We start from the raw sequence: 12,846 nt of genomic DNA, 5'->3' as shown, positions 1-12,846 counted from the left end.
GCCCCTCTTGTAGGGCTGTGGTTCATCAAGGTGCCATTACCATCTTTTAAAAAACACAGGTCACATTTAAAACATTTTTGAAACAGTATTTCAATAAAATCTACTAAATATACAGGGGTTTGTGGCCTATATATTTATAGGTCAAACGTATAAACTTTGGGATCAGAATGATCTTGTTCATGACCAGCTCTTACACTGACATCCCCTGTGTCCCTGTATAAGTCCCATCCCCTTTCTGTGCCTTGGTTTCCATATTTGGAAAATGAGGAGAAAGATTTAACTAGATTATCTCTGATTATCTAAACACCCTCTGCTCCAAAGTTCCCTAAAACTTCACATGGCTTTAGAATTGTGCAGCTGGCCATGAAAATTCCAAATATATGAATGAGAATTATTTATAATGTCTTCTCTATTTCTGAATATTTGCTTTTATTTATTTATTTATTTTTTTTGCTGTATTCTATTACACCACATTTATATATTTTTTCCACCTCCACCCTTTGCCCATACTTTTATATTTTGATGTTATAGTTCTCTGTATTAGGCTCTGAAACACAAGGAAAAAAATAAGGGGATTATGTTTTCTTGTGGATTTGGAAGATACAAGCTTTTCTTTAAATCATATGAAGTCAGAAAAATAAAATGGTACTCCTCCCATGAACCAAAAGGTAGCTACCTTGACAGGGATGCAGAGAGGCTGTGGACAATAAAGGGATGAGGACTCTATGGGGTACAGGGTCATGCAGTATGAGTGGGAGGCAGACATTAACTGCCAGGTCACCCTGGCATGCTGTGAAGCTTCCTGGGCTCAGACCTTAAAGCAAGAGGCAGCCATGGAGTCTTCTCAGTCTTGGGGCTCCAGCCTCCCTTGGCTAGAAGTTTCTGGGGCTCAGGGAGAGGTCTTGAACAGGGACATGCATATGGGAGCCATTCACCTGTAGAAGAAACCGGAAGCCAGGGGACAGTATATGTTCATCTCTGGAGTGAGAGTAAGGAGGGAGGAGAACTGAGAATTGAGGCTCTGGCACTCCACCATTAAGCAGTCAAGAAGGGGAAAAGGGACAAGCAAAAGAGACTGATAAGAAGCAGCCAGAAGTACAAGAGCCAAAGCAGGAAGGAGTGGTGTCCTTGAAGCCGAGAGGAGGAAGTGTTTGAAAGAGGAGGGAGTGATTAGCAGGGTCAAAGGCGCCTGACAGTTTGAGAAGGAGGACTGAAAAGGAATCATTGGATTTGTGGACAGGAAGGTCATTGGAGACCTACTTTTATCCCTTGCACGGAAAGTAGGCTGGCCCCTTCTTCTCCTCCAGGTCTTCAAGTGTGGAGGCAGTCTTGTCGCTGAGAAGTGTCCTGTGGTAGCCTCACCTTGGGGCCACATTCTGTAGAGACGCCCTTGCCAGGAGAGGTGGTTGCCTTTTTATTAAGATGTTGGTAACACTCATATCTGAGCCCTGACTTGCTGACCAGGTTCCTGGGACAAGCACTGCCCCACTCAATCCAGGTGGCTCAGAACTCGCAGATCACAAGGCGCTGCTCTCCACAAGCCTTGTCGTTCCACTTGCCATTGGTGAAGATCTCCACACAGTTCTCTGCCCCGCCATCATTGTTTGGCTCCCCCGGAGCCCAGTTGGAATAGACCAGTGGTTCCCCTGTGGGGTAGGTAAATTTGCCCTCTGTCTTGGTATCAGTCATGCTCAGGAAAGCAGCCTTGTTCTGGTCTGTGGCCAGCTGTTGCAAGGCAGCATTCTCAGCTGCAGATCGTGGGGAGGCCAGCTGCCCACCAGCCTGCGTGCACACCTGCTGCGCATCTTCAAAAGGTTTCTCGAAGCCCGCTGTCTTGAAGATCTTCTCCCCGACACCTTGGCCATTGGGAAAGAGCTCGACTAGGAGAAAAGGAGAGTTAAGTTGGGGCTGTGACTGCACCTGGCCAGAGCTCAACCCAAGCCTCCCAGACCTCCTGTACAGGAGCACCAGAGAGGATGCGAGTGAGACCCTCAGTTCCAGAGCAGCCCCAGCTGCACGATGCTTGCTGTGAGGTGGTACACTGGTTCCTCATTTACAGATGAGAGCAGTAGAGTTTAGAGAGGTTAAGTAAGAGGCCCAAAGACACATAACCATCAAATGTGCAATTAGAGATTAAACCTCATTCAGCAGAGCTTTTCACCATTTTATTAGGATGTTGGAAACCCCTGTGGCTCCAGAGAGGGTTGTGTCCTTGGCCTTGTTGGGGAGGTCAGAGTCCAGGCTGCACCCCGACCCACTGTCCTTCTCCTCTGAGCATCTTCAACAGGGCTCAGAGGGAAGATTCTCTATGGGCTCAGGGTGACCCCCAGAATAGCCCTGAGCAAGGTCAGTGTAACAGTTCATGTGCCGTTGCTGAGTTTATGTCCCATGCACATATGTGTGTATGCATGTACATACACAAATATGCTTATGCATCCATCCAAAGGCACATGGGAATACTTAAGGTCCATCGGGACATGTGTGCATACAGGAGCTCATGTATGTGGATGGGTGTGAAGTGCATACAAATGTGATGGGTACACACAAATGTGGTGGGTACACACAAATGTGGTGGGTACACACAGATGTGGTGGGTGCATATGCACATGTTGTGTCTGTGTGCTTATGAGTTAGTAAACACGCAAATATGTTTGTGGAGAGAGACAGACATACCAAATGCTTGTAACTCTCATCTCTGAACTTGGGTACTGAGGTGCTAACCCTGTATCTTACCTAATCAGGCCACTGATGCTCTACTCATTCAGAAAACTTCTTTTTGGTGGTGGAGGGACACTCAGTGAGATTTGTCTGAAGGGTATGGACTCAAAGCTGATGTCAGGAAGGGCTGAGGAGGAATAGAGGAAGTTGGGCATGGAGGTAGAGGTTCCATGAGGACAAGGCACTCAGGCATGTGCCCCTGAAGGCCTCTGACACCTCAGGATTCCAGGGTTAGGAAATAATCTCTTCTCTAAACACCTCAAGAGCTGCAGACAGAGCCCAGCCCTGGATGGAGCCCAGAGGCAGTGTACCACCTGCCTGACTCAGAAACATGTACATGGTGAGATATTCAATGACCATACCTACACACAAGGTCAGGTCCCTACCTGCTTTGTGCCCTCAGAGCTGTATCCCAGCCCTGGCTCCAGAACAGTATCTAGATTCTGTACTGCCTTGGGCTATGCAGCCACTTCACTGGGCACTCCCATACCTGGTCCCCCAGAGGCGAGAAATGTAGCCTGTTTTAGGTACTCCCTTGCCTATCATAGGGACCAGCATGCCACTGGACTCAGGGCATCTGCCTGTCTTGGGGCACAAGTGGCCAAGCTCCTGCCAGCCCAGTGAGTTGAGCCACACCCTCCTCTTTGTCCCCTGGATCTACTTCCAGCTCTGGGAGCACGTGGCTGCCCTGCTCTAGAGCTGTCCCAGCCTGAGCCCCACTCCCTGCCACAGGTCAAGGTCCAGACCTACACATGGCCCAGTTCATTCCAGTTTAGGCCCAGGACCATGCTCTGCCTCAGGCCTGGCCAAAGGTCTAACTCCAGCCCAACCCCAAACCAAGGCCCAGACCCAGTCTGGGGCCCAATGTTAGTGCCAGGCCCAGGTTCAGATCTAGGAACTCACCTTTCTTATACTGTGAGAAGGTGACTTGGAGGTTCCGCACCTGTCCCTGTAAGGCCTCCACCTGCTGCCTCAGAGCAGCGAGGTCTGCAAGGGAGAGAGATGGCCAAGTGAAGACTTGTCTGGAATAGCCTAGGAAGAGCTCAGAGTCTGGGCCTCAGGGAAGGGTGTCTAGCTGTAGGCACATATTAGGGGTGGAGGGGAGGAGTAGAGCTGACTCCCAGCAAGCCTACATTTGTTGACAGAGCCAGCCAGCCCCTGCTGTGCAGGGATGCCTTAAGCTTCTGCTATGGACAAACTCGTCCCTGGACCTAACTGTCACTGAACTATTTTGACTCCAGACTCTGGGAATATAGTGGCATCTCCATTTTGGAGGGTGAGAGGGACAAAAGTACACATTCCTCACGTGTTTCTCATCCACTGGGTACTTTGATACTCAAGACTGCCGTGGATTGGGAAGGCGGCTGTAGTTTTCCCAATGGTCAGATGGAGAAACTGCCCAGGTTGGCCTTTCCATGAGTACTAGGTGGCTCAGACCAGAGCCTAAGGCTACTGCCTTCCAGCCTGTCAACCCTTCCTGAGTTCCACCCACCACCTGTCATTAATGCGGCAGACATTCCAGAGGAAGGGCTGTGCTAAACTGAAGAGGGCCTTCTCTCTCCTCACCCATGCCCTGCTGGGGGTTCCTTACCTGGAAGCCCACTTTCTCCCTTGGGTCCTCTGTCTCCAGGAACACCTCTGTCCCCCTTCAGACCTGGAGATCCCCTGGCACCTGGAGCTCCCTGGGGACCCACAGCTCCAGCGGGCCCTGGGGTCGAAGGAGAGCTAAGTGGGCTATGTACCCATTTTCCAGCATTTTCCTGTTCTCTGTACATGAACATGTACATTTTCCCTGTACATGGTGTTTCCAGCAATACACCCTTCCCTCACACAGACAGTTCCCAGAACACAGCCATGCATCTTTCTGTCCACATCAATCAGCAATCAGCTCTTCCCTGACATATAACTGTGCCATCACCTCACAACTAAACAGTTTTGTATACAGACTATCCCCACTACTTAGTGGTATACTTTCCCTGGATTCAAACAGTTCCCAGAGCCCCCAAATGCATCCTCCTTGGATACAGACCTCCCCATTGTCCAACAATGCCAGTTCTGAATTTATGGGTAGTGGAGGGAGTCGGTGTTGATGACTCCAAGTGGGCAAGAGAAATGGACCCGGCCCAGCCCCAGCTCTTTCCATCACTTACCTGCTGCCCCTGCCTTTCCAGGGGCTCCAGGTTCACCAGGGGCACCCTGCTCTCCTTTAGGGCCTGTGGGGCCTCTTGTCCCTGCAGAGCCCTGCATGCCTGGGGTACCTGTTTCTCCTGTGGAAGGAACACACAGCACAAATGCTGCCAAGAGTGTATTCAGCAGATATCACTTACTCAGCAGTAGAGCTTTTTACCCGCAGCTCCAGGGTCAGAGAAAGAAGTGGGGATACTGCTCCTTTCTACCTGGGGTTCCTCTGTGGAGAGTAAGTGGAAACAATCCTAACATGGGAACGTGGGAGGAGTACATAGCAAGGCCTTGGCAATGCTAATGGTCTGGGATCCTCCTGGCACATCATGGGCTGCCATTGTCATTCCTCTCTTCCTCCTCCCAGAATGGCCATATACCATCCACCTACCTTTGGGCCCAGCCTCTCCTTTCAGGCCTGGTTTGCCTTGAGGTCCTATGTTCCCCTGTTTCCCTGGGGAACCTTCTCTTCCAGCTGGACCAGGCACACCCGGAGGTCCTGGAGGTCCTGAAAAAAGGACTCGACCAGTCAGTTACACTGAACCCTCTTGGTAGGGAGAGTGCTTAACAAGGTGAGGGTAATAATAGAGATGAAGAGGTGGCATTGTCCTATCACCCAGCAGCAGGCCCCATCTGTCCTGAAATAACCCAGTGTCACTTTTAAAACAACCTTCTTCCTTCTTCCTGGGATGGGCTCTGTGCATGTCTACTGGTACATCCTATCAGCATCATCACCATCACCTGGAAACACCTGATGTCCATGCCCAGTTCCTCACCGTATGGTCCAGAGTCTCCTTTTGGTCCGGGTTCTCCAGAAGAGCCATTGTCCCCTTTGGGCCCAACTGTGCCAGCTGGTCCAGGCATCCCTGCTCGCCCTGGAGCTCCTGGCAAACCTGTAGCAGCAGAAGAAATAGACAAAAATCAGAGCAGAATATCACATGTTCTCACTCATAAGCAGACCCTGAACATTTACCATGATACTATAAGAAAGGGACTGGCAATAGCGGGATATTGCTGAGGTGGTGGTGGGGACACAACATCAATAAGGGTGCCTGGTATCTCAAACCAGGCAAAGTGGGGACCAAATGGATGTGTAAGCTTTACCTGTACAATGTCCACTTGTATACCTAATCCTGAATTGTACCCCACATCTTTAAAATAAAATTAAAAAATAAAAATAAATGGACAAAAATCTGGCCCTAGGTTCAGAAGATACAAGCTGCCTGGAGGGTCAGGTCCCAGAATTCCTTCAGAGCTCTGCAAAGCATGGATGAACATTCCACTGCACACATCCTGGTCCAGTGGTAGTTCAGGAAATGGGTGTGTTCATTTTACAGGTAAGGAAATAGCCTTTCCAGAGTTGGAGGTGGATGTAAGTCAAGACATGTCTGGCTTTCTACGCAGTGCTCCTTCCCCTGACCCCATGGCCACAGTATTGACAGATGGCAACTGGTCAGCATTTACCTATGATCATGGACTTCTTGCTTTCCCCTTATATATATATATATCAGAGGAACCAACATTTATATCAGAAAATGGCAACAGACTGGTGGTGTTAACTTGCTCATTCAGTTATTAGTCCATCTGCTCCTTTATCTGTTCACTAAGAGCCATCTCTGCAGCACCTACTTTATGCTTAGCACTGAGTCAGATGCAGATGTTGGTGTCAAGCTCTGCTCTGCAAGGGATTCATAATATCCATGAGCCAAGGATGATGGGGTGGAAGATAGTGCATGAGACATCCCTCATCTCATCACAATGCTCTTATCCAGCATGTACACTTGGAACTGCCTTCCTCAAGGAGGAAGCGGGACTTCAAGGGTGTGGAGAATTTACAGAGACTTGCAGAGGGGAGGTGACATTTCACACTTGGAAACCAAGGCAGACAGGAGAGGTCAGGCCTTCTTGGGCAAGAGTGTGGTTGTGATGGGGTAAGGGGTTGTGAATTTGCTGAGTGGGTAGAAGATTCTCTATCCAGCTGTTGGTTACAATCCTTACTAGGGATGAAATGGAAGCACAGAGGGTTATAGAACGGGCCCCACACCCCACACCCAAAGTACACTGTTCTTGGAGCAGGATGCCTTGACCCCAGGTTGAATCTCACTTGGACTCTACCTGGCTAGGATGGCAGTAGGCAGGTGGGCCAAGGGGGATGTCACTCCCTGGAAGGGAACATTACAGGCTGCCCATTTTTGGTGCATAAACTGTGGAGGCCATGGGAGCACTGAGTTGGAGGAGAGGCAACCCTCTCAACAGCAGTCTCCATACCTTCAAGCACTAATTGTGTGTCCTAGTGTTTCCAAAGACCTAGCTCTGTACACTCGTGACACCTAAAGCGAAGTTTTATAGCCCAGCATCTTGGCCAGTCTTGACTGCACTAAACTTCCTCCTCTCCTTCCATCTTATGAATGGAACATTCATTCACTCCACAGATACTTACTGAGCTTCTACCACATGCCAAGCGCTGCCCTAAATGCTGGGGATATCGACCAGAAATCTCTTCCTCATGAAGTTTTAACTCTGTCACATAGCAACAGGTGATAAAACATTAAAATGCACAACCTATGGGATATTAGATAACACATTAAGTGCCACAGGGAGAACATAAAGTAGAGAAAGTGTTGGTGCTTGTGGGGTCTACTTTAAGTGGGGTGGTCAGGGAATGCCTCACTAAGAAGGTGATCAGTGAGTAAAACCTTGAAGGAGGGGAAGTGAGCTGCAGGGACATCTCTGGAAGGAGCAGATGACAAGAGCTCAAAGAGGAAGAAGGCCCAGTATGGTTAAGGACCAGCAAGAAGCTGGTGTGGCTGGAGCTGAGCAGATGTGAGGCCGGAGAGGCCCAAGAGAGCATACAGGGGTAGAGAGCAGTCATGGCAGGACTTGTGGGCTGCTGTGTGGTTTTATCTGAGGGGAATGAGCAACCCTGGAGGGACTCCCCCACTGAGTTTTTCGGGGAAGGAATGCTGGAGGCACTGAGAAATAAGAAATTATCCCTCTAAAGGCAGGATCTGGGTCTTATCTGCCCCCCTTGATACATGTGGGGTATCACCACGGTGACCCCAGTTCCACCCTCCACACCTGCACAAGAGTATTTCTTCTTAGGCCCGTATTTTCCTCTCAGTAGGTTCGGGAAATCACGTTTTAAGATCTGCAGGAATGATTGTCACAAGGGCACACCCGGCCCCACACAGACCCATTGGGTCAGGATTCTGAGGATGCACAAAGTTCCCCAGGACACTCTCAGACCTGTAATGTTTAAGTCACTAGAGAGACTGAAATTGAGGAGCCAGAATGGCGCTTCTTCTCCCAGCCCTACTGTGCTCTGTCCTCTGACCAAGTACCAACCCAAAGACAGGCCTAGGATGTGCAAGGGGTGAGGCACATGTGCAGGAAAGGCAAGTCTGTACAATCTACATGGCAAACTAGAGGGCCACTGTGGAAAAGACCCCAGGATTCCATCCAGGGCCCCTCTCGGAGCTACAGTGAGTTGGGAATCTCTGAGAGAGAGTTGGTACATTGAACCCCACCCTTCTGAGGTCACCCCAGGTGGCCCTCCCCAAGCCTCAGTTCATTCACGTTGGGAACAACTTTCTGTCTGTAGGGGGCAGACAGATACACACTTGTCTCTTGTCCCACAAAGCCTGGGGAAGTTGCTTATTCTTTCCAGTAAAATGTCAGTTTCCTTTCTCCTCAAAATAAGTGCAAAATCTAGGAAGTTAAAGACTGCATTTAATCCCTTTGAAGCCCTGGCCCAGTGCCATAGGGGTCCCTTGGTACATGTTGTTGGTTCACTGAATTCTTTCTTACCAAGAAGACCAGATCCTTCCCCAGTGGAAGGTGACAGGGGACAGCATTTTCTGGGACAATTCCCTTATTCATCAGTACCTCTGGTACCCTCGAGAACATTTATCTATTTGGTACAGCAGGAAGATGCAACTTTACTCTAAGGATTCGATGAAAAATAAAGCCTTGACTCAATTAGTTGTCACTGGGTGGTAGATATCATTCCACATGCAGATGAGCTAAGACACAGACACTGAATGGCTTGCCTGGGGCCCAGGTATGGAGCTGGAGCTGGCAGTGAAGCCCAGATCTGTCTGATACTGAAGCCCCTGTCTTTTTCACCTTCCAGAATGGCTATTATTAAGCCTCCCTGCATCATAGTTTTCTTACCTCTCAAACAAGATTACTATGTCTTTTGTAAGACTCTTGGGAAGATTAAATGAATTAATCAGGTGAATGCCCAAGCACAGGGCTGGACAAAGAAATGTGAGCTCCTTTTCTCCCCCTGGAAAGTATCGGGGCAAGTCCTAATTTAGGCCTGAATATGGGTCCATGGGACCTCATCTTCTCTACCCTTCATGTAGTAGAGTTTAATTAAATATTGAAAATGTTTAACACCCTGTGTGGGCACCATTAATCAGAATGAGCAACTGCTAACTGCTGGCACAGGGTTCTAGAAGGCATCAGATTTCAGTAATTTACCTACTATTTGCTTGGTCCTCAGATGGGAGTGATCCAGGGATGCTAGGGGAAGAGTCAGGGCAGTTGGGTAATGGGGGAGGTACATGGGGCTCAGCACAGTCATTCATTTGCCAGCTGGAGGAGAAGCATGGATGAATGTTGGGGGGAAACTCAACCCCTTGGGAGGAAGCAACACATCTCCAAGCCTTCCATAATAGAGTACCCAAGGTTGCTGGGCTGATCACCATTCCAATGGCCGCCCCTCCCTAGCAGGATAAGCCTGTGGTTCAGCCCTACCTGGTTCTCCTTTCTCGCCCCGGGGGCCCTCTCTACCATCCCGTCCATCACGCCCAGGCAGGCCATTTTCCACGGAGCTGCACATGACCAAGGCGCAGGCGTTGGTCACTACTCTTGGGGAATAGGTCTTCATTTCTGCTTCCAGGTACCTCAGGGGCTGTGTGAGCAGAACCAGTGTAGAGAGGAGGAGCAGCATGGCCTGGAGAGGTGATCAGAAAGAGAAAGGACATGCTCTTGGTTCCAGGACATAGGTTAGGGCTTGGCCCAGCTCCTGAGCAGGAGAAGGCCCTATTCCCATCTTCTCTCCCCTGCTGTGAGACTCAGGGCAGCAGGACTCCAAGAGCAGTTTAGGGACAAAGTGGGCACATGGTCTAGCCTTGGAGGGCATGTGTTACTTGGTTGGAACTCTGACATAGGTTGACAGAATGCCCCCCTGTTTTCAGGTGCCCATGTCATCCCTTCTTATGACTTCCTTTGGGCACTACCTTTGGAAGAGTGGTTAGGAGGTAGCATACTCATTGAGGTCATCTATCACATCAGGAAGGGTACAATGGGTGCCTCTGGGTAGGACCTCTCCCCTCCCTGGACCTTCTTCCTGTCAGTACTGTTGAGAGAGTTGACTTAGCTCAGACAAGGCAAACCTGTTGCTTCTCATTTGCGTCCTTGCATGGACTAGCACTGGCACTCACAGTGCTGGTCTGAAATTAAGCTGGAGTCTCAAGTGCTTAGTGATGTCTGCCCTGAGCACAGGCTTGGAGTGTGGCCGTGTGCTTGCTAGACAATTGGCCATTCCTAGACCAGATGCTGTCTCCATGAGAAAAGTCCCAGGGGGAACCCAGGTGAAAGTTTTCAGAGACACTAAACTAGCAGCTGGAGAGACGCTGAGACACCTAAATTTCTTCCCAGACCACCTGAGAGGGCTAGGAAAAGGTGTCTTATGGTAGGAGACATGCCAGGTAGGCTCAGTCAAGTAAAGGCTAGTTTTCTGGGGGGGAGATGGGAGCAAGAGCAACTATCCAGTAGGGCATCCGGCTATCACCTGAGAGGGTTGTAGGAATGGAGGTCAAGGTCTCTGATCTGGTTCAATTCCTACACTTGGCATCTTTCCTCTCAAAGAGAAACCATAAAGCTATGAGACTGAAAAGAGCTGATCAGAGTCCCAGAGGCTGGGAACAAAGCCACAGGGACCCGTGCAAAGAGGAAGGGGGTTCCCAGGCCAACAGGTTGCCTGACCAGAGAAGTGTCTTTGTCTTCTGACTGCTGGTGATTCTGGGCTGTGGACTCCCCTTTTTACACTAGTCTCTTTCACTCTTGAATTCACCACTTCTCGGGTATCCTGGAAATCTGTAGAGGCACTGTGGTGAGCTCACAGCCAGCAGCAGCTACCTCATTGCACCTGTTCTGGCAGAGACCCAGACATGAGCACGGAGGGTCAGACACAGGCCAGAGCAAGGGCACTGTCCCCTGGCCTGCAGCTGCCTCACCCCTGGGGCCCTAGGCCTGATTCTGGGGAAGAAGGAAAGGAAATCAGCATTCTGCCTACCACCTCGAGATGGCACAGAAGGCACCACCAACCACTGTACATGGGGACCCTTGGAAAAAGTAGACTCATAGGTTTTCAGACCCAGGATTCAGATATAGCATCTTAGCTGGGGCAGTAGACAGTGAGTGAGCCATGGCCCCCTCAACCTACACTTTGTCCCGTCTGTGCTAAGTTTTTCAAAGTACAATGAAGGTTGGTTGGAAAATCAGAGACCAAATCCAGTAAGTCTATTTTTTAAGTTACAGACTTGAAGCTATGAGAGAAGCAGGTCTGCAGGCAGCTGGCATGAAGGCAGGTCTAGAACTCAGGCCTGCAAATAGCCGGGCCATTTCTCCTCTACTGTCCTCCTTTCTAAAGAAACCAGAAACAGAGAAGGAGCCAGGCGAGAAGTTGGGATTGCACTTTCCACCTGAGGCTTCTGCCTGATGGCATCTGGGGACTGGGTAAATGCCACACCCCACTCTTCCACCCTCCCCCAGCTCAGAAAGCAAGTCTCCCACTGAGCCAAAGTTGCTGGATGCAGGGCAGAAGAGCACCATATAACCCCACTGTAGTCCCAACTCCTGCACCCACACCTCCTAGACGAGAACAACTCCACAGACCTCCCTTCATCCATACCAGAAGGATAAACTGCCTGGATGGATGGGGGATATTCACAGGACATGGGGAAAATAAAATGAGAGGCAAGAACAGAGACACTCACAGGTTGCTTCTTCTAGGGCACCAGGAGCTCCAGCAGACTAGCCTTTGCTTGGCAGGCACTCACTACTTATGCCCGCCCTGTAACCTGAGCCGCCCAGCCCTGGTCTTGAACTCCCTTCAAGAAGTGGGGCAATTTTCTTCTTTATTGACTCACTCATTCTTATCCCCACCTGCGTTCTGGAAACCTGCCACTGATATACATAATACTTCACGCATCTGTCACCCTAGAGTTTACAGAGCACCGTGAGTCCTTGATCTCATCTGCACCTCACTGTAGCCCAGGGAGTTAAGTGGCATCATCAGTGTCTGCATTTTATCAATGCCCTTGAATAGGGGGTCCAGAGACCAGTGAGTTGCACAGTGACCTACTGCAATTGCAAAAACAACTCTCATCTGCAGATCTCAAGAGCCAGGACCCACTGCGTCCACTTCTCCTCCTTCATCTCAACAGAATGACCCAGAAATTAGGAAAGAGTAGGAAACTGTTTGGCATATTCAGGCAGGGGCAGGTGGAGGGGTTGCAGAGGCAGCAGCCTGTGGGGGAGCTACCACCTGGAAGAGGTCACTCTTCTGCATCCTTCCCTAGGCCTCAGAGGGCCCACGACTTGCCTTTTGTGGAATGGACTTCCCTTAGCCGGCCTCTGCCTTGCCTTGTTCAGATGTGTTCTCAGCTGGCATTTGCTGTGTGCATTGCTCTAGTGACTAGTTAGGACCCCTGAGCTGTTGCTACCCTGTGGCAGACATCCTTTAAAGCAGCTCTTAACTACAGTTCCTATGGGGCAGTTGTCTGCCCAACTACCACCACTATCATAGCTGCTTCTAGATTCCTGGGACTTTAACTCTTGCATCAACTCCTGCCTAGGGTCCACAGTCAGCAGACCCAGGGCTCCATTCCTCTCATTCGGCCACCCCATTAGCGGTGCTGACTTGCTCCTGTCTTTTGA

General features: G+C 50.0%; 1 protein-coding gene across 1 annotated transcript; it reads right to left on the bottom strand.

Annotated features, from left to right (window-relative positions):
• Positions 1–1,393: 1,393 nt before the first annotated feature.
• SFTPD (surfactant protein D) lies at positions 1,394–11,942 on the bottom strand. The gene is made up of 8 exons (XM_008056586.1): positions 11,904–11,942; positions 9,658–9,856; positions 5,673–5,789; positions 5,288–5,404; positions 4,869–4,985; positions 4,310–4,426; positions 3,622–3,705; positions 1,394–1,880 (listed from the first exon to the last, which is right to left on the bottom strand). The coding sequence occupies exons 2-8, from the start codon at positions 9,851–9,853 to the stop codon at positions 1,504–1,506; spliced, it is 1,125 nt and encodes a 374-aa protein (XP_008054777.1). The 5' UTR covers positions 9,854–9,856; positions 11,904–11,942; the 3' UTR covers positions 1,394–1,503.
• Positions 11,943–12,846: the final 904 nt, after the last annotated feature.

The sequence above is a fragment of the Carlito syrichta genome, unplaced genomic scaffold, assembly GCF_000164805.1.
Source record: "Carlito syrichta isolate Samal-C Ts95f unplaced genomic scaffold, Tarsius_syrichta-2.0.1 Scaffold302406, whole genome shotgun sequence".
NCBI classification, from domain to species: Eukaryota; Metazoa; Chordata; class Mammalia; order Primates; family Tarsiidae; genus Carlito; species Carlito syrichta.
This window is presented reverse-complemented; position numbering and strand designations above follow the sequence as displayed.

Excerpts from the sequence above, each read along its gene's own strand:
- SFTPD (XM_008056586.1), bottom strand. The coding sequence starts at position 9,853 with ATGCTGCTCCTCCTCTCTACACTGGTTCTGCTCACACAGCCCCTGAGG. Across the intron at positions 4,427-4,868 it reads TGGAAAGGCAGGGGCAGCAG|GGCCCGCTGGAGCTGTGGGT; the intron begins GTAAGTGATGGA and ends CTTCGACCCCAG. Across the intron at positions 3,706-4,309 it reads GGGAGAAAGTGGGCTTCCAG|ACCTCGCTGCTCTGAGGCAG; the intron begins GTAAGGAACCCC and ends TCTCCCTTGCAG.